We start from the raw sequence: 20,478 nt of genomic DNA, 5'->3' as shown, positions 1-20,478 counted from the left end.
AAAACTTGGAAAGGGTAAGGCTAGTGTTTAAGCTAGAAGGTAAGACATTTGTGGTGCAAAGAAATGAACGGCTAACAAAAGGCACAAATGGGCTATCTAAGGATATTCATCTCTTTAGGACAAGAGCTTGTTTGGCCATGAGGTTTGGTATAGTTCCTCCTCTCTGTATTAATTTTTTATTCAATAAATAATCCTCGTTTTGCCAAGGCTCATCCAAAAAAAATAATTTGATTTTCCCGTAGAGAATCGGTCAATCGACGGAGTTAGGTGGATGACAAAAATTCTTACCAATTGTGATTATCTTGGTTTTAATTATAGAGAATAGAACTTCAACTATCTTACTTTTCTTTACGTACTCATTCAACACATCTTTTTATTGCTCAAGTCTTCTTGATACATTTTAACAAATATCTTGCCTCCATAACTATAAGCAATCAGAATTATGTGAATCACAAATTCTTACCGGATTATTCTTGACTTGATTTTTTTTTTTTTTTTAGAGAATTTGTCGAATAACTTACTTTGTTTTACTCATTCAATATTGTTTTTCATTGCTTAAAGCTTTTTTAGGCTTATCAATAGATTTTTTTTTTATCTTCACAGCCAACCATACGAAAAACACAGCAAAAAACCCATGTTGATGTCGGGGTCCACTTACATCCAACTCACTTTGTGTTGGTAAAAACACAAAAATTTCCAAAATCATTTTCCTTAATTATTTTCTATCTTACTCACTGGAAGTAAATTATGCGCCATGAATCTCAACAGTATCACTGCAACGAAATTAAAAGCTAACTAGCTGCTAGTCAGGCATTATTCGTTTCCAAATACACAAATTCATAGATATAAATCATATAATATATGATGGAACCATTTCAGTACATATACATATAGCCAGCTGCTACATATACTTTCAACAAAAAAAGAAAAAAAGTATACATCAAGATTTTAAATATGCCCACAGACATATCACTATTGTGTTCCTCCTTTTTTAGTAGAGTAAGTATATATCCTCGTTCTATGCATAGCTGCACATCCCAAAAGCGCATGAGTTGCGTCCCTTGCAAGCATTGTTGCATCTCCCACAGTTTTTCTTGTCAGACATTGGAGTTACAATATGACCATTGCAGCATATCTCTGACTGCTTGCATTTCACCCCACATTTCCCGCAATTGAGTCTGTCCGTCTTCAAATCCACGCACTTCTTACTGCAGCACTCCGAGCCGTCCGCGGCAGCCGCGCCACAAACCTTAGGGTTTTTGTCACATGTTGACGCTGTCACTGACCGAGAAGCAAAGAAGACGCTGCTTGTTCCCCTGAGAGAAGTTTTTTCTTGGTTTTGGACGTTGTTATCCTCGTTGAAGAATGATGATTCTTCTTCATCTAGTGTCGCAGAAAGCGTACCGGCTGAAGCCATCATCAGCATGGCTAGCAGAAGGAAAACCTTATGACAGTTCATGTTTGATTTGATTGATAGTTTGTAAGAAAGATTGAGGAGGCCGGATTGGAGGGTTGAAGAAGGAAGACGATGAAACTAGTTATGAATGCTTTGGATGGAAGAAGCATGTAGAATTGATGAATATAAATAGACGAATGAGCTGATAGAGGTCATCAACGTACGTCGGGAATATTGCATGTGTTTTAATTTCTCTCTTTTTTTTAGCTGTTATCACTTATCAGCATGACTTTGCAATGAATTATTCATGTGCATTTATTTGATTAACTAAATAATTGGCTGGTATATAAGGCATATTAATTCATCAAAAACCACAAAAAGTTAATTCAGCAAACAAAATTATTCTTCCAAAGAATATTACGCTCTAACTTAGGTGAACAGGGACAAAATAAACACGCACAAATTACTTATAATAAAATGAGTTTAATCGATATTTAAGTTCCTTTATTTCCAATTGGGCTCGTGCAGATTAGTGTCTAGTCTAGTACATACAATTATTAAATCTAAGTATGAAGTATCTAAGAGTGTTCATATGCTGTTTTTCCCAATTTTCTGGCAAGGAAAAAGTTGTCCCAGCTATTGGTAGTCTTGCCGCTTACAGTGTTCATTTGTTTGTAGAAATTCTCATGTGGGTTGTTTTTTATGGTAGCTAATGAAATTTGAACTAAACAAATATATCATGAAATATTAGATATAAATCATATTCTAAGAGCTCGTAATCAACATATATTTTTTTGAGAAGCACCTCAAGTATGATTTGATCTCAGGTTAAAGCTGAATATATATCAAATATAAATTCTATGTTTTAGAGAAACGAGAATCGAAAGAACAACGATTTTTTCTCATTGATAATAGGGGTCTCTTTATATAGAGGATTACAATGCATAGAATCCAAATCATACAAGGAAAGATAATCATACATTGAATAGGAATCTCTATATTCTTCTAATTAAAACCTCTTACCACTAGGTCAAGTAACCTAGAGTTTGGGCCAGACACAAAATAGAGATTTACTTGAACACTCCTCCTTGTGTCGCCCAAACGTGGTGCTCCTCTTGTTGCCTCATTAAAAACCTTGCTGAGTAATAAAAACCCTGTGGGACAAAAATAACCTCAGTCGAATGGGAAAAAGAGCACAACACACTCTTCACGTTTCGAGACCATACATGTAGACATCTTCCCCTGCATGATGTCTGCATCTCCCCTTGATGACTACTGTCATGAGAGTTTGGATAATTTCCGCAAACGATGCTACCAACATGTTTCTTGAAAGTAGAATTTAGGCAATGACTTAGTGAGCAAGTCTGCCACACTGTCCTCAGATCGAACCTAGTTCACTTTGATCTTGAGGAGAGTCTGTTGTTGCTGATTATCCTTGGTGTTGTCGCTTTTGATGTAGCCTTGCTTCATTTGTTCAAAATAAGCAGCATTATCCTAAATGCTCGTAGGCTCATTTGTGGTAGACTTCAAACCACAATTTTCGAACATGCGCAATTATGGATCCAATCCATATACATTCACGAACCACTTCGTGAAATGATCTCTGCATTGTTCGAAGATATAGTGACTAGGGTCTATTTTGTAGACCTCCAAGATATTGCGGTCTCTTTACCCATGGTGAACACTTAACCAGTTTGGGAATGACCTTTGTGTGGGTCAGAGAGATACCCAATATCAGCAAAACCTTCCAAAACACATGTCGTTTTGGTATGGGGATAGTGGCCGCAGGCCAGTGTTGGCGGCGTTCCTGGTGTGTGATGGGTCCAAATCCATCGTCTCTCTGTAGGGATAAAACATGTCCATATCAGTAGTACATCTCTAGTATCGAAAGATATCTTTTACACCAATCCAATGGTGTCGCGTGGCGCATTGTTATACCTTAGCTAACAAGTTCATTGCAAATGAGATGTCCGGTCTTGTGCATTGAGCTAATTACAATAATGCGCCTATTGTACTTATGTAGGGCACTTCCGCCCCTAGCACATCTTCGCCATCATCCTTCTGACGAAGAGGATCCTTTACAGGATCAAGACTATGGACGATCATGGGGGTGCTTGAAGGCTTGACCTTGTCAAAATGCCTAAGCAACTATCAACATGATGCTCAAGTTCCAAACCGAGACATAATCTTGTTCTCCCAAAATCCTTCATCTCAAAATCGGATTTCAAGTGTTTAGCGGTTTCCCTTAACTCTTTAAGGGTTTCCAATGAAGATCATGTCCAACATGAACTGTGATAGAATCCAAAACTTGTTATGAAAACGCGTTGGCTTATCCATTCCTAATCAAGTAGTCACTTTAGTGAGCGTTTGAATCTTATTGCAAACGCGCTCCGTGGTCTAGAGCCACTTGACTTGGGTAAATGAAGTTCACCATGAATCTTCATATATATTCCGTATCTAGATCCCCATAGAGATACGTAGTGACCACATTTGTAAGTTGCATGTTCAGTTATTCGGAAACTACCAAACTGACAGGGTAGTGGAGTGTAATGACATCCATTACGAGTGAATACGTCTCATCGTAGTATATTCCAGGGCGTTTTGTGAGAAGCCTTGCGCCATAAGGCGAGATTGCCATCTCTTTTTCTCATCACGCTTTCTAACGAAGTCCCATTAGTCAATAGGTTTTATGTTAGGAGGTGTTGACATCACTGACTCAAAAACCTTCCTCTTCGTTAGAGAATCCAACTTAACCTGGATCGCATCTTTCCATTTATGCCAAATTTCACTACGTTGGCATTCATTAATCAACAGAGCATGGTTCGATATCATCAAACTCAACAAACTCATGCGCAACTACATCATCAATTATGATGGAGTTTCTATCCCACGTCTTATGTACACTAGTGTAATTTTCATAGAACTCTATATTCTCAGGAATAGGTTATGACGTCGAGGTTTCCCCCAACGATAACCATAATCCGGAAGATTCTCATGAGACGGACTTTGAGTCTAGATGATCAAAGGATTGGAATGTGCCAAAGTATCATTCGAACCCACGGGTCTCCCAAGCATCCTAGTTGGGGCCAAGGCCTATAATGCCAGAGTGTGACTCTCTTTGGCGTTGGCTCCATACCTACCTCCATGTAGGGAGGCACTATGTCCTCTCGTAGGGACGTCTATCCTTGCAGGCATATTCGCAGCAGATGTATGTGATCTCGTCACTTTAATAGGGATCGAGATGAGACATAGTGGGGACAGATCACGACAATCCATGTCGTTCCAGCTGAACATTCGTGTTCTTATCTCCCCCTAACGACTGGAAGACTGTTTCATCAAAGTGACATCCGCAAATCTAGTGGTAATGAGATCGCCTTGCAAGGGCATTAAGTGGAGGATGATTGTTGGAGTCTCAAATCCAAGAGAGTTGCCCAGTCGTCTGTAAGGACCTATCATAGAGCGATGTGGCGGCGCAATTGGCACATAAATGACACACTCACATATGCGTAAGTACGATATTTGTACCCAATCACTAGCTGTAACGCAGAGGTAGATTGAGTGGCAGTGGGTCATAGACGAATTAGCATAGCTGCATGCGATATTGCATCACCCCAATTGGATATAAGGAGATTGGTGCGCATTACTAGTGTTCGAACTACCATCGTAGTCGTTTCCGCGAGACCATTTGGGTGTGTGCATGGGAATATAATGTCCAACATCAGTCCCAATGAAATAATCATCGAAAGTCTTCGATGTAAACTCTCTAGCATCATCAAGTCCAATTGACGGAATATGATGATCCGGGGAGTGAGCCCGTTGTCATATGATATGTACTAGGAGTGTAGCATAAGCAGCATTACAAGTGGATAATGGCACAACACGTCACCAGCGTGTTTGTGTGTCAACCAACATCATGAGATATTTAAACGTCGATCCGCAAGTTGGTTGAACTAGTCCACAGAATCCCCACAGATTCCTTATAAGAACAGAATGAGTATTTTCATATCCTTTGCATAGGACTATCTCAGTCTTAACTTCCCTAAGAAACAGGCTTTGTAAATTGAGCGATAGGCCTTAGAAGCAACCAATAAGGACTGTGGTTGGGCCTGAGCGTTTGAAACACTATTTGAAGCAAAGTTGGTGATTGCAGCATCACCTGGGGGGCCATCACTATGATGGACGCCATCCATGGCGTTATGGATAGGGACTGTTCCAGCCCTAGGCTGGTGGTGGACGGTGGAGGTTCTAGAGGCAGCGACGGCTGTCACACTTAGTCTAGGAATCAACTTTTGATTCATGTTTCATTTCGCTCGAGAGAAAAGATGTCCATGTGAAGTCTTTAGTAGACGGATCATCATATCATGACTAGGATGACCTATCATGTCGTGTCAAAGCCAATATGTGTCTAAATCCAAGAGATATTCTCTCATAACTTTATTGGATTTAATAGCTCGAATAGTGACATAGAGTCCACTAGAGAGACACATAAACTTCTCTAAGATGCGTCTTTGTTCGCAATCGTTAGAGGTATTGCAAAGGAACTCATTTCCGTTCTCTACATGAGTTTTCACATGAAATCCGTTAGCTATCCATAGGTGCAATTGGCCCTAGGAGCGTAGAGAGTTTCTGTGACAGTAATTAAGGTGCCATTTGGCAAGTATTCCATGTCCTTGAATTAATACTGATGGCCCAGCCATCGTAGTAACAAAGTAATATACTCAGAATCAAAATGGAGTCATGAAAAGAACTCGAAATTTTATTCATAAACCAATGGAGTTACATCATTGTCTCTTTGATGAAAGAAAATCTAATCCAAAATGCTAGCTAATGCAAAACAATGGTAGTCGTCTAACTTCTTTCGGTAATTCCAAAATAAATGTGACCAGGTGAGTAAAGAGATGTTGGTGGAGCAAGGCTCGTAAGTACCACTAATCTCAGAACCTTCCTAGACATCACACTTACTTTGGGGGAGCCTACTTTGAAGAAAGACTAAACCATTGGCATCTACTACAAAAATATATGGCAATTGCCTATTACATCTCTTGGAAAATAAAAAGACTTAATCAAAATCGCCAGTCTCTGGATCTTGGCCTTTGAAGTGTTCAACCCTTAGAGCGAGATCGTCATCTTGATCTTCTTACTCCATGTAATTTGCTTCCCTTTCTTTATGATACGTCTTGTACGCGTTAGCAACATTCTGGGGTGCATTACATGCTTTAGCCCAATGTCCGGACGCTCCACACTGAAGATAAGCATCATCATGGTCAGGCTCCCTTGATCGAGGCGCTCTTAGAGCACATTGGGGACGGCTTATGATCCTTGGTGGCGCCACCACCATAGCCGGAGGCTCTGCCTCTCTCTCTCTTCACACGTTAACCTCTACGGTTCCGTGCACGCCTATCTTGACAATTTCCTTCCTCTTTGGGGCTAGAATATGGACTAGAACGTCCAGAATAATCTCTTTCCTTAGGGTTTCGCTCCTGGCGCCCTCCCTTAGGGGCACGACAATAGTTAGACTCCAAAATTGGCTTTTCTCCCACGGGTCTAGAGTTATAGCTCTTCACAAGTATGTTGTCATGCTTTTTAGCTACGTTCATGGCTCCAATTAGCTACGTTCATGGCTCCAATTAGCTCATGAAATCTTGTGATGCGTCCAGCATTGACATCAATCTGATAGTTATTGGCTATCATCAATGCAGAGACAGGGAAGGTAGAGAGAGTTTTCTCGATCAACATCGTATCAGTGATTTTCTGCCCATAGAATTCCATCAAAGACTTGATACGAAGTGCTTCCAAATTGTAGTCAAGTACAAACTTGAAATCACAGAAGCGGAGGCTATGCCATCTCACTTCTAAATCAGAAAGCAGAGAGTCACGAACGTTGCCAAAACACTGCTCGAGTTCTACCTATAGTTTTCTGGGGTCTTCCTCATTAAGGTACTCATTTTAGAGCGTGTCATTCATGTGTCTTGTCATGAGAATTATGGCTTTAGCTTCACTGGCCTCTCTCGTAGCTCTATTCGCTTCAAAAGCGGCAGCTTGTTGAGGAGTAAGCACGTTCTAACTTGGTTCTTGGATCATACTTAGGATCCCATCAGCCTTAAGATGCTGGGGCACATCACAGACCCACTTGTGGTATCCTGCGCCTGTTGTCTCTAGTGGAGATTCGCTCCACTTGTTCAGGTTACTCATCCTGAAAAACAACAAAACATTAGGGTTAGTTTCGGAGCGAAAAAGGCTACCACGAAAACAATAAAAATTTCTGACCGTAATCGCTTCCAAGAAATTCAATTCCAAGAGGTATTGGATTAGATCGAAACAATGACGTAAGTGGTCGATCATAAATTCTCTACAAACTCTAAGTTTGGAGATCTCAACAAGCTCCAAGTTTTGAGTGAGCACGAACTCCCACAGTTCGGCTTTTTGGTCTCCCCTATGAAGAAGAAAAGGAGGGGTAGAATAAGAGAGGTTGCAATTCCAGGAGAAAAAGAGAAAAAACTCAAAAAGGGAACTTTTAGTAAAACATACCTCTTAGGATTGCGAAACGTATTTGGTGCTTGTCATAGGATTGGAGACGAGCTTCAGTCCTAATGCAAGCAAGCAGAATTTTTGCGGGGGTCGCAAGGTAGATCGCGGAGTCCTTGGATCGCGAGGTCGAGGGGGTCGCTGAGTCATGAGGAATCGGGGGTCGCGAAGGTCGAGGAATCGTGAGGTTGCGGGGTCGTGGCCGTACTAGTGCGAAGGCAGGCGAGCGTTCGTGAGGGCAGACGAGCGTTCGCAGGAGAAGGCGAGCGTTTGCGAGGGGCAGAGGGCAGGCAAGGTTTGCAGGCGATGCATGGGCAGCGAGGCTAACCAGGTAGGGTTAACGTTGAGTTGCGACGCGGGGGCAGTAGTAGCGCAGGCGAGGCTAATCCGGTGAAGAATATTTTCGGATTTTAGGGTTTTGGTTTTTTAAGGCTAGGGTTAGAGCTCATGCTGATAACGTGTTTTAGAGAAATGGGAATTGAGATAAAATCGATGTGTATTCTTATTGATAATAGGGGCCTCTTTATATATAGAGGATTACAATGCATAGAATCTATAAAGAGGATTACAATGCATAGAATCTATAAAGTGGATTACAATGCATAGAATCCAAATCATTTCCTTGTATCATACATTGAATATGAATATCTAGATTCTTCTAATTAAATCCTATTAATTACTAGTAGGTCAAGTAACCTATAATTTGGGCCAGACACAAAATAGAGATTTATTTGAACATTCTCAATATTTTATGATGTTAATTTTGAAATACTTTGGAGTTGAACCTGGCTAAAATATATATAGAAATTAAAATATTTTTCTATTTGATGAAGTCAATATTAAGCTAAGTAAAACACATTTAAACTGATTGAGTTCGACTTACTGATTGATATCAAGGTAATCAAACTTGGTTTGAATGTGTTTTAAACATTTACCTGGCTCAATCCACTTGACCTGGTTAAAATAAATTAATAAACTGAGCTTAATTATCTTATATTGGCCTTAAAGTTGGAGACATTTGCGTTGATATCTCTCTAAGTCTTAGCCTATGATTTATTGTGCTACATCTAACTTCTTATTGATGATCGAACCATAAATGATTCCTCAAACAAACATGGAAAATCCAAATCCCTTCCCCAAAAAAAAAAAAAAGACAAACAAACAAACATAGAACATTGTTTGCTAGCCAAAGGATGGAGTGGCATTTACCCAAAGAATTTACCAAAAACGGCAGTCAATTTGGATGAACACCACTTATTGGCTTTTGCGCACAACTCCATCTCAGTCATCTTTCTTTGGGCATCTCGTCGAGCATACTTAAGTTCTTGCCTCGCTGAAGCCAAATTAGAGAAGCTATACTCATTGGGATCCATAGCCTTAAGTCCCTCCTCCACCTCCTCTATTCTCTTGATCAAGAGCACTTGATTCACAAAGCGAGTTTTACGGAAGGTGGATGCAATTCTGAACATAACAAGAAGAAGAAAAAGTTAATCAAAACTCAATGCACGCTAAGAATTAAAGTAGTACTCACTCTTTGTTGAGATAGTCTCGAGCACTCTGAAGTTGTGCTATTGATTTGTAAGGGTAGCCGGTCTCCCAGTTCCCATTCAGGGCCTTATCCATGAGCTTAACTCGCTCCAATAGGTACTCAGTATTCTTGAGCAAGTTCAGGAGCTCTGGCTCTCTACTAAGAGACTGGATTTCTTGAGCCCAATCGGTGCAACCAGCAGGTGGTGGTATAGTTTTAAGTAGCACCAAATCCTTGTCAATGTTGTTGACGAAAGTTTCATAATCCATTCTAGTGTTATCTGATCACTAATAATTATCAGACAAGAGTCACAAGACTAATTTCCACTTTAGAAACTAGAATATGACGAACTGTCCATTTAATTAACCGACAAGTACGTTTCGCCTTAGAGCCTTTCATGTACTAATTATATTTTCAATCGCATCCTTCGAATTCTTTTCATGTAAGAGGAGTTATACTTTACATGGAAGCAAAGGATTAACCCGTTAACAAGTTATCTATAATAGTGCTACGTACATATTCACCAAATGGAATATATGTCAATTAGAGCAAAAAAATTTATTCAGCAAACGCCAAAAGAATATTATTCTCTAAATAAAGTGAATAAGAACAGAAAAGCTAGCTAGTTAAGATACTATAAGTTAGGCTTTGAAATCATGTTAATAACCAAGAAAACCAGGTGATCTATATCAGTGTTTTCAAATGCGAAAGCGAAGGCGAAGGCGACCGCCTAGAGCCTCACGAGGCGAGCGCCTCAAGGCGTTAAGGCGACCGCTTTTCCCGTAACTATTATAATAATACATTATATTTATAAATAATATGAATATGCTTAAATATGATTCTAAATAAGCACTTTCATAACATTAAATTCAATAATACATAGGTTCATACTAAATTAATTCAAAAATAACAAATGCACTTCATTCTTCCAAATTATAATTATTATATCCATCCACACCCACATGAATATCATCACAATCATCAATGTTCAATGCTGCATCAGTGTGGGGAGGCAAAGTAAGATCTTCTATCTCATCATCTTCATCCCTAAGTAATGCAGTAAGTTTTCTCATATTTTGTCTCTTCCATTTCTCTTTCTAACGGATGATTAATCAAATATGGTTTATATTCATTGTTGGGCCCATGCTTTAACCAACAAAAACCAAGAAATTGTTAAATCAATTTTGGCATATATGGTTTTGTTGCTGATTTAAAATGAATAATTGTACAAACATTGGCAATAATTAATAGTATTGTACGTGTGAAATAATTAATAGTTTTGGAAACAGCCTCGTTTTGAGAAAGCCCATAATCCAAAGTTCCAAACGTTGTCGTCTCTACAGAAAAAAAAAAAAGGGCCCATTTGATCAAAAAAAAAAAAAGGAAAAAAAGGCTCAGACTTCATCTTCTTCCTCTCGCTCCGTCGCTTTTTTGCTCTGCATCTGCAGAAAACGCCGCCCCGACGCCTGGGCGGACGCTTTTCCAGCAGCAAGCCTCATTTTGAACCAGCGAGGCGTTTTTCGGTCGCCTCACACAGGAGCGCGCCCCGGGCTCGCCTCTAAATCGCCTTTGAAAACATTGATCTATATCAATCAATTTTATTGATAAAAGATTGAAGTAAAAGAAACTTCAAAATTCTTCAAAGAGTGATAGCCGAATCCAAAGTCTGACCTTTCTTTTAGTTAGAAATATAGGAGTTAGTCAAACAGAACAAAGAGATTGAGAATTTTCTGATACTCATATATTTCTCATCTTCTGAATTAGAGTATATATACAGAAGTTACAGAGTTCTACACAATCTTAATCAATCCACAATTTACCACGATAAATGGGATACCAATCCCATGACTCACGCTAGCAGAGTTAACCAGAGTTTAGAAGATCAGAACATCCAAACTTGGTTATTACGTGTAATAAAAAGTATGCTAGCCGAAGGAGTGGCTTCCATGATTTTATTTAAGGAAGTCGATCCATTTGGATGAACACCAAGCGGCGGCTCCAGAAATCCATCTAACTCTGTTGGCCTTGTCGAGCATACCCAAGTTGTTGCCTTGCTGAATCCAACTTAAAGATGCTATACTCATTGGGATCCAAAGCCTTAAGCCTCTCCTCCGCCTCGCCGATTGTGTTGATCAATTGCACTTGATTCTTGAATCGAAATTTGCGATATAATGATAAAATTCTGCAGCACAAAAGAAAAAAATATAATTAAAGTAAGCCTCAATGCACTTCAAATAAAAGACAAACATGGGTCTATTGTATCTCCTTACTCCTTCTTGGGAAGACATCCTCTCAAGCTTGGACGGCCTCAAGTTGTTCCAATTCGTCCGCTATGTTCTTGAACGAGCTCAGAGTGTCTCGCCAAAATTTAAGGTGTTGTATTTCTTGATCCCAGTTGTTGCAACCGGCTAGTAGTGGTGTCGTCCTGAGTTGCTCCAAATCCTCTACATCCCTGTCAAAGTTCTTGATAAGAGTTTCATAATCCATACGAAAACAAGTCAGCTGGATGATATGTTGATAAACTTCCTTTTACGCACCAAGAGTACTATTGCTTATAAAGAGAACAAAGCAACAAATCCTACTGCACATTGTCATACAAATACCTCAAACAGTATATTAATAGGAAAAGAAGTAAATTATAAATTTACTGTTTATATATGATACACAATGTCGCTCTACATAAGGTTTGCAGCATTCCTAAACTAATTCATATTCATCGACTATAAGACCACAGTACAAAAAACACATGTTTTTATTTTCACACCAAAATTTTATAAGAAAGTTCTTAAGAAATTTGTTATACTTAAAAAAGAGTCAAAAATATTTTGGTTTCATATACAGTTAGATTTGGTGGTACATTCTTGATTAATCATTGATCGTTTACTTTAAGCAAAAAAAAAATTATACATTGAACTTAATTATCATAGCTGCAATACAAATATTACAATTGTGAACCATATTGAGTAATGAGTAGAAGTAGTAATCAAACTAGCTTCGTAATTCCTAAGCATAGCTGCACATCCCAAACGCACAAGAACCACCTCGCTTGCAATGGTTGTCGCAGCTCCCGCAGTGTTTCTTGTCGGACATTGTGTGCACATGCAACATGACCGTTGCAGCATATCTCTGCGTGCTTGCATTTCACCCCACATTTCCCGCAGTTGAGTTTGTCCGTCTTCACATCCATACACTTGTTGTGGTAGCAGTGTGATTTTGGGCTGTTTGCAGCGGCCCTGCAAAACCTTAGAGTTTTTGTCGCATGTTGATGTAGTCACTGCCCTAGAAGTAGAACCAAGGAATCGAAGACGCTACTTGTTCCCCTCAGAGAGGTTTTCCCTTGGCTTTTGGCATCCATTGGAAGATCATCATCAAAGGTTTCGTGATCATTTGTAGCCTCGGTTCCCTTGTCGGAAAAATGGAAAATAGTTCTTCTTCGACTAGTGTTGCAGAAAGAGTAACGGCTAAAGCCATCAACATCGTTACCACTAATAGTTAAGCAAAACCTTGACAAATTTCATATTAATTAAATAAGTTTCTTTTGGTGTTGATAGTATATGTATAATTAAAGAGGGACTAAAATGTGGGAGGAAGTAGATTAATGAATTATGAATGCTTTGGATGAAGAAGCATGTAAGGTTGGAGAAGTATATATAGATGGAATGGGTACGATAAGTCAACTTTGGGAATATTTCATTAGTTTGCAATGGATACTGACTTTCATTGAATTCATTCTTTTAATAAATTGATTCAAAGGGCCAAAGCCAAAATTCAGTGAACAAAATTAGGCTTCCAAGAATATGTTATCTGTAAATTAGGTGAATAGAACAAGAAACATGCATGCAAACTACAAGCATATATATACTATATATAAAAATTAGGGAAGCTTCTTATCTATTCTTGTCTGTCTAATATCCAAAAGCACATAATACAATTTAACTCTGCAATTTGGACCGATGTATATAAACATTAATATTAATAGTCTATAATCGATCAGGTCAAGCCCGCCTTCAGATTTCAAATTTCCAAGAAATTAACAAATTATTAGTCCAAGTAGTCCAACTTCCATAAATTATGACAATGTGTCATCTCTGCTCTTTTACTAAAATATTTTTCTATTTTTTACAAATGTTCTTGGCTAGATAATTTGTGGAAATTTTGTCATGTTATAGCTTGACTATGAATATTGTTTCATTCGATTATAGTATTTGTTAGAAGAATTCTTTTCTGTTAAAACTTATTCTATTAACTTTTTTCCAGTACCCTGTACCCCCATAAATATATGCACACTTATCGTATTATAATCGATTAATTAGAATTAGTAACTAGCCAAAGAATGTTGTTAGGTTAATTTAAGTACATGCACTTGATTTCGAGCGATTAACTTTTAGTACAACAAAAGCATATGCAGAATGTTGTTTTAGCAAACATAATCAAATCATATTCTTTCTTCTTTCCAGTTTTCCCATTTATTTGCAGGATTAATTGCTGACTGCAATATTACTTGTCTTATTGTTCATTATACGTGGATGACTCCTTGTGTCAACTGAAAAACCAAAAAGAATATATATATATATATATATATATATATATATATATATATATATATATGCTCAACTACTCAATATATATTTTAGAAGATCAGTACTACAGTCTGGAATATATATATATATATATATATATATATATATATATAAGGGATTTTTTGATGCACATAAGGAGCATCTTACAATTAACATGAACAAATAAGCTATAAGAACTTAATAAAAGGGAAATGATGGAAAAGGTCACATTAGAGAGTGAAATGATAAAAAGATCATCTAGTTTCCCACTTGATAAAAAGGTCCATAATGAATTGTTAATAATATTAATTTAGTCCTTATGAATGATAGAATGATGTTAAAAAAGGTCAGTTTTTAATTTTTTGATTCCGATTCTGTCCTTAAAAGGTAAATAAACGTTTATAACTGTTTATTCAAAATCTTCAAGCTCAAATCTCTCTCTCGATCAGAAATCCCAAAACCTAAAAAGTTTGATTCGATTTTGATCGGAGTTTCTCTCTTTGATTTGATTCAAATTTCAATTGGTTCAGATTGAAGGTGCTGCAGCTTCTGTTCATTGACGACTACGCCTCCTCCAGCCAAATTGATTAACCACCGCTGCGCCGCTAGCTTCCGACTGCTCTTGGTCCATGGCGTCTAGTGGCTTTTAGTTTTTGGTTTCGTTATGGTTTTCACCGGCTCCAGCGACTCACCGGTGGTGTGTTCGGACTGCGACAGTGGCTTCATCGTGGAGATCGGCAACCCGTCCTGCTCCGTCCATGTGGATTCGTGCCGCAAGGGGAGTTCCGCTGCTGCGATGTACATGATCGGAGCCAACAACCGCTCCGGTTTCAATCATGATCTCTGATGAGAGCTTGGAACTGATTGCCAAGTATTTCAAGAATTTCAATCTCCTTGTGCTTTCGTCCTGTGAGGGATTCGGTACCGATGGCCTTGCCTTCATTGCGGCTAATTGCAGGTTCATCTCTCTGCCAGTATGGATATCTATTGCACTGTGTTTGCTGATGTTCATCACTCTCTCTCTCTCTCTCTCTGTGTGAATGTGATTGCGGCTGATTTGATTTGATTGGAGCTGGTTTGTGCTGATTTAGTTGCTAGGGTTTTGGGATTTAACTATTGATGTTTTACGTTTGTAGAATTCAAAAAGTACACATACACGCTTGACTAGTAGAGAAAGTTATTGCTCACCATTACTGGATACCATCACATTTCAACAGTACCTGGAAAGTTATTGTTCAATTTGTTGTTACAGTTGTGTTCTTAGCTCAGATAGTTGATTTTTGGTCATATTGTGCTTGATTCGTAGTTTGGACTTCGTTTTTTATTGCTTTACTTCTCGTCAAGCTTCAGATAGATCTATGAGTTTGTGAAGTTTATAGTCTCTGTTCAGATCTGGTAGTTAGCTCACTAGGAATTGCTGGCTTTAGGAGCCAGCTTTTGAATAGTAGATGTACTCTGGGAGGTTTTGACTGTTATAAAAAGTGATTGATGAATTCATGTGATCTGATCTGATTGCAGCTTCCGAGTGTTGAGATTAATCCGCAATTCATAACATTTACGCATGTTACTATGGAGTCCAATAAGTACACATGTGTTCGAGAAACAACGCTGCAGAATAGTATTGTGATTATTGATATGAGTGTGCCGAATCAACGCCGACTCTGCACCTATGAATCCAAACTCCTAAATCCTTGCTTTGAAAGGTAGGTTTTAACTTATGACTTCGTATTGACATTGATAACTGGTCATGCTTAGCCTTTTGGTATTGATCTTAATATGCTTCTGCTTCAACTTGTTGAACCTCAGTTTACTTAATTATGAGTGCATGACTTGTAGTTGTAATTCAACTTTCTATTATAAGTGTTACATTTAGTTGTTGAGATATAAAAAAAATAATTATTCTTATAAATAATGAACATATGAGGCCAAAGGAGCAAAATTCCATAATGCCGTGCTACAATTTGCTGGTAGCTTTCTTTATTATACAAGATAAAGTTCCAACCAAATAATGATTAAAAAAAAGAAGAGAAAGAATAGGAGCAGCAGGAGAGAACGTCTCAATGAAAGATAAGGAAAATCCATCTTCAAGAGCCTTGGATTAATGAGACTCTAGCTATTTCATTCCATGTGGAAGTCAACCACATCCACGTTAAACTCTCCATCAGCCCACTATATAAAGCTAGCAATAGTGACACGGAGGGGACACAGAAAAAGAGAAGAAGAGAGCGGAGGCCCTGCTGCAAGCAAGAAGAATTCAACAGCGTGCTTTTATCACAAAGGTTGAGACTCCCTCTCTTCCTTGATCTTCACTTTCTTTTGTGTTCACAGGTTTGTCAGGATGTCATGAAAAAGGAAAAAACATGCCGGAGCAGCGTCTCCAATGACCATGCCGGAGCAGCGTCTCCGATGAACCATGCCGGGCAGCGTCCCGATGAACCATGCCGGGCAGCGTCCCGATGAACCATGCCGGGCAGCGTCCCGATGACTCATGCCGGGCAGCGTCCTGATGAATATACCGGAGCAGCGTCTCCGATGGTCTACAAACAGAACAATCCCTCAAAATTAAAAAGCATCTGCCTTTTGAAACACCAGCACGAGCAATCTCCCTTCCTCCCTTGTCTCTTTTCCAAACCACCATACCACATAGCCTGTCCCCAAATTCCATGCTTGCTTCCCAAGAGCACCAACTCAGATAACACACGGAAAAAATAAACAAAGTCTAAATAGTCAGACTCACCCTCAAATTGAAACTCTGGAGTCTGGACTGCAGTTGCTGTCCTTGCCTTTATACCTGCACAACAGGGTTTAACAAATTCAAAATCCTTAAAGTTGCAGCAATGGGAGTTGACAAAGCACAAAGAAGTTGTTTTTGGTACAAAGAAACTAAAAGAGAAGGGCGGAAGACTCACCGTTGAAATCAAAAGTCTGGAACTCTGAAATTATGACACCACAGCTTCTGTACTTGTTTTGTACCTGCATAAAAAAAATAATAAGGTTTTGACAAGTTAACAAAGGCCTTGAAATCGCAGCACTTGGTAATACAAATGAAAGGCAGCATCTTCATTGAAGAAATGAGATCAAATCGATTACAGAAGTTACCAAAGTACAAAGCAAAAGATACAAAAGAAAAGAAAGCGATAATGATGTTCTGGTGGCATTTGCAGAGGAGAGAGTTCCATCAAATTGCACAAGTATAACGAGACTGACAAAAGCAAGTGACAAGCATGTGTTTGTGGGTGCAGCGTCTCAAGATGCAGAATAAAAGGAAAAAAAAAAGGTTGAAAGCCTAGTACACAAGACAATTTGACCCTATTTGTCAAAGATGTCTTGAAGTGCAGGGGATATGTTAAAGCCACTTTCAACTTATTCCAAGAGGCTGCAGCGAGTTCTGATGCAAGTAAACGAAACGGTGCTTACTTCTGAAAGCTGGCAGCAAGCCTTGGCGGAGGAGACACAACGATGCCTGCATGAATAAAGGAAAAGAACATTTAATGAGTGCTTTGTGAAGCGGTGGTGGGCGGTGTGATTAACAGAGGCAAAAGTGGTAGCAGAGCAGCTGTTTTGACGCTGTGATACGATCAGATGAAGTTGTTGCTATTCATGGTCAAAGTAAAACATGGTGACAAATTTAATTAATGGTGCAGTCTTTGATGTGGTGGTGTGATCAGAAGGAGGACAAGATAGAAAACAAAGCTTAATTGTTTCTAGGAGCATTACCACACAAAAAGACAAGAAACAATGAAACATGGCTTAGATATGTTCAATCTGGAACTTGCAAAAGTGAAACGGTGGCATCTATTAATTGTTTCAATAGCTAGCAAACAAACAAGATGGCATGTTAATTAATTGATCTTTTGAAGTACTGACAACAACAACAAACACAAGTGCAGCAACTAGGTTCAATTAAACAATTGCTTTGACTTTAGATGCTGTGCAAATGAGCTTATCTTTCCGAGACTTTGGTTGTAGAGACCCGTAGATAATGACAAGTAGCTTCAATCATATAAAAAGCTTGTCAAAAACGAGCTGCAAGCCAAGACTTTCGCAAGTATGCAGTAAGTTGGTTTTGAATGCAAATCAGACCAAGAAACATGATGCTACGTGCTCAGCTCTCAATCAAAGGAAAAAATTAAAAGAAAGAGGATGCTCCAGCTTTGAATTTCAACTACACCCAGGCAATTGATAATCAGAAAAGAAGTAGCAAGATGGGTTCATACAAGTTATGGAAGTACGGGTCAATTGCTCGAAGAATCGCTCCGGATCTGGGTAGCAATGATTAATCAAAGCCAGTCAGTACACAAACAAGAAATTGGAGGTACAGAGGATCGAAGCTATTACCCAATCTCAAACGCAGAAAATCCAGTGCAGAATCTGGACATTGAGTTCAATCCATCTATAGCACAACTCCTTCTCCGCTTCAAACTCTGACAGCCGGTTTCCGTCTCCAGTTCGGTCTCCATCTTAGACTGCTAGAGATATTCCCCAAAAAAAAAAAGACAGAGGTTATCGAGTTACTAGAGATAGGGAGTATGCCTGCTGCAGGGCCTTTACCAGATGGCCCAAGGCATAAATTGGGCTCAAATTGGTGTGGATATAAATTAATGGGTGCCCAATCCATGGGCTTGCTAAATTGCCCATCCACAGATCTTGAAGCCCATTTCTAAACAGTTCACCTCGGTGTTCGGGCCTGGCCAAATTCGTTTGTTGACAACGCAAAAGCCCATTCATACGGCCCAGTACAAGATTCAATACATCGAGTGCCCACATTAAATTCGAGTGTCTGTAGAAGAAATACATTCGACAGATTCAAAAATAAATATATGTACATCTGTCAACCAGAAATACAAATTGTTATGAACTACAATGGTTTGATCCCTTCACAGGGTATGTAGGCAATCTGGATTTAAATCTGGATGCAACCACAACGTAAACCGAATCCCTGGTTCTTTTAAAACCAAATTCACCCAAACACCTCACCAGAATTGTTTCGATAGGTCATCCACCTGTTGAAACTCCAAAGCCACGAAAACTTGAACTACGAGTGGCTTGATCCCTTCCGGGGTACGTAGGCAACCTGTAAAACAATCCAGGTGCAGCCGCAATTTTCCACAAACACACACATCTCCATATGTTAACTTTGTACTTGGAATCAAAGGGTTTTTCCCTTAAATGAGGGGTTGTAATTAAGAGATTGTTGTTATCTTGAATGGGTCGAACCCGACATAATAAAAGCTCTATTTTGTCAATAAGATAGAGCCAAATTATGTTGGGTATAAATTTACAATTTTTTGCTCAACATTAGTGGAACCATCTGCAACTATTATATGCAGTTGAAGTGTTAGCATTATTTAAATTTCTGGTTTGTTCTTGCATCTAGCTTAAATGAGATACTCCTGGCACCTTACACTTATAAAGCAGGGCTTGACAAAATAGAAAGTATCAGCAGGTGAGAGCTGATAAATATAGCTATGTCTGAAATCCTGACATGCCTTAACTACATTGAAAATATCACAATAGATGAGTAATAGAAAAATGTCTGTGTTGAGGTTCTTAACAAGACCCATTCAGATGTTGAGTTCTGATAGCAATGCTGCTTTAATGCATTTTCATTTAAACACCATTTAAAACCAGTTGCCATTGAAATGTCATTACCTGTTCTCCACATAATTTTGGCCTTTCTATGGACAGATTGTGCTTGTTTGGTGTTAGTTTTGTTCTTGTTCCTGTACTATTATTTTCTGCAGCAGTTTTGTTGTTAAAAGAGTAAGGTTGAGCTGAGTTGGGGAACTTGAGTCGGATGAATCATGCATACTCCACAACCACCGTACTTTTTATTATATTTAGTGGGCTTGTTTAGTACTTTTTTGTACCTTGCAGTTTCAGCATGTTTCTCGGAATAGTTGGTAATTTTAACTTGCCATCATATGCAGTGATAAAGTCTCTCTGCAGACTCTGAAGGCGAGTGATTGGCATCTTGAAGGAGCATTTGATATATTCTACAGCCAGCCTCAGATTCAAGCACATACTGATTCTAGACATTTGGAGAAACTATACAATAGATATAAAGGCAAGTTATGTCCTGCCACTTGGTGTTTTCCTGAATCAATATTTTATCCTTTTGCTGCACCTTCATAATAGATCCAGAAGACCCAGATGTAAACCAGTTTATATTCTCACAATTTTACAATGTCAGTCTAAATTTGTATCAAAATCCACATACGAGTTTGGATTCAGTCCTAATCCTATAGTAGCGATCATTATGGATTTCCAAAACTGTTTTGAACTTTATTTAATAAAAGAGAGATTGATGGAATTGATTTTCATGAAGTATTTTCATCAACTATGTTATTATGTGCTGCTCAAGGACCAAGAGTGACTTTGATTTGGGTATGCTTTATTTGTTAAGTCACGGATCGTGTCACTGTCAATCCCTAACCAAGTCAGTGTTAACCTCAAGTCACTGGCAAAGT

General features: G+C 38.8%; 3 protein-coding genes and 1 long non-coding RNA gene across 6 annotated transcripts; 1 reads left to right on the top strand and 3 right to left on the bottom strand.

The window, feature by feature from the left end:
- Positions 1-1,018: 1,018 nt before the first annotated feature.
- Positions 1,019-1,459, bottom strand: LOC112201418 (stigma-specific STIG1-like protein 1). The gene has a single exon (XM_024342294.1). It carries the CDS (start codon positions 1,457-1,459, stop codon positions 1,019-1,021), a length of 441 nt encoding a protein of 146 aa, XP_024198062.1.
- Positions 1,460-8,977: 7,518 nt separating this feature from the next.
- On the bottom strand, positions 8,978-9,807 carry LOC112202436. The gene is made up of 2 exons (XM_024343452.2): positions 9,453-9,807; positions 8,978-9,382 (listed from the first exon to the last, which is right to left on the bottom strand). The coding sequence occupies exons 1-2, from the start codon at positions 9,716-9,718 to the stop codon at positions 9,127-9,129; spliced, it is 522 nt and encodes a 173-aa protein (XP_024199220.1). The 5' UTR covers positions 9,719-9,807; the 3' UTR covers positions 8,978-9,126.
- A 4,851-nt stretch (positions 9,808-14,658) lies between these two features.
- LOC121053135 lies at positions 14,659-15,611 on the top strand. The gene is made up of 2 exons (XR_005810867.1): positions 14,659-14,966; positions 15,527-15,611. It is a non-coding gene; the product is annotated as an uncharacterized LOC121053135 (long non-coding RNA).
- A 283-nt stretch (positions 15,612-15,894) lies between these two features.
- LOC112202032 lies at positions 15,895-18,511 on the bottom strand. 3 transcript variants are annotated; one of them, XM_040519654.1, is made up of 6 exons: positions 18,347-18,510; positions 18,226-18,270; positions 17,426-17,471; positions 16,918-16,981; positions 16,746-16,799; positions 15,895-16,545 (listed from the first exon to the last, which is right to left on the bottom strand). In XM_040519654.1, exons 1-6 carry the CDS (start codon positions 18,466-18,468, stop codon positions 16,331-16,333), a joined length of 546 nt encoding a protein of 181 aa, XP_040375588.1. In that variant the 5' UTR covers positions 18,469-18,510; the 3' UTR covers positions 15,895-16,330. The 3 variants fall into 3 exon arrangements, with proteins under 3 accessions (XP_040375588.1, XP_040375589.1, XP_040375590.1); XM_040519656.1 differs by having other exon boundaries at positions 16,403-16,674; positions 18,347-18,511; XM_040519655.1 differs by lacking the exon at positions 18,226-18,270 and having other exon boundaries at positions 18,347-18,508.
- Positions 18,512-20,478: the final 1,967 nt, after the last annotated feature.

This window comes from Rosa chinensis, chromosome 5 (genome assembly GCF_002994745.2).
Source record: "Rosa chinensis cultivar Old Blush chromosome 5, RchiOBHm-V2, whole genome shotgun sequence".
NCBI lineage: Eukaryota > Viridiplantae > Streptophyta > Magnoliopsida > Rosales > Rosaceae > Rosa > Rosa chinensis.
Note: the sequence above shows the minus strand (reverse complement) of the source record. Positions and strands in the feature narration are given on the sequence as shown.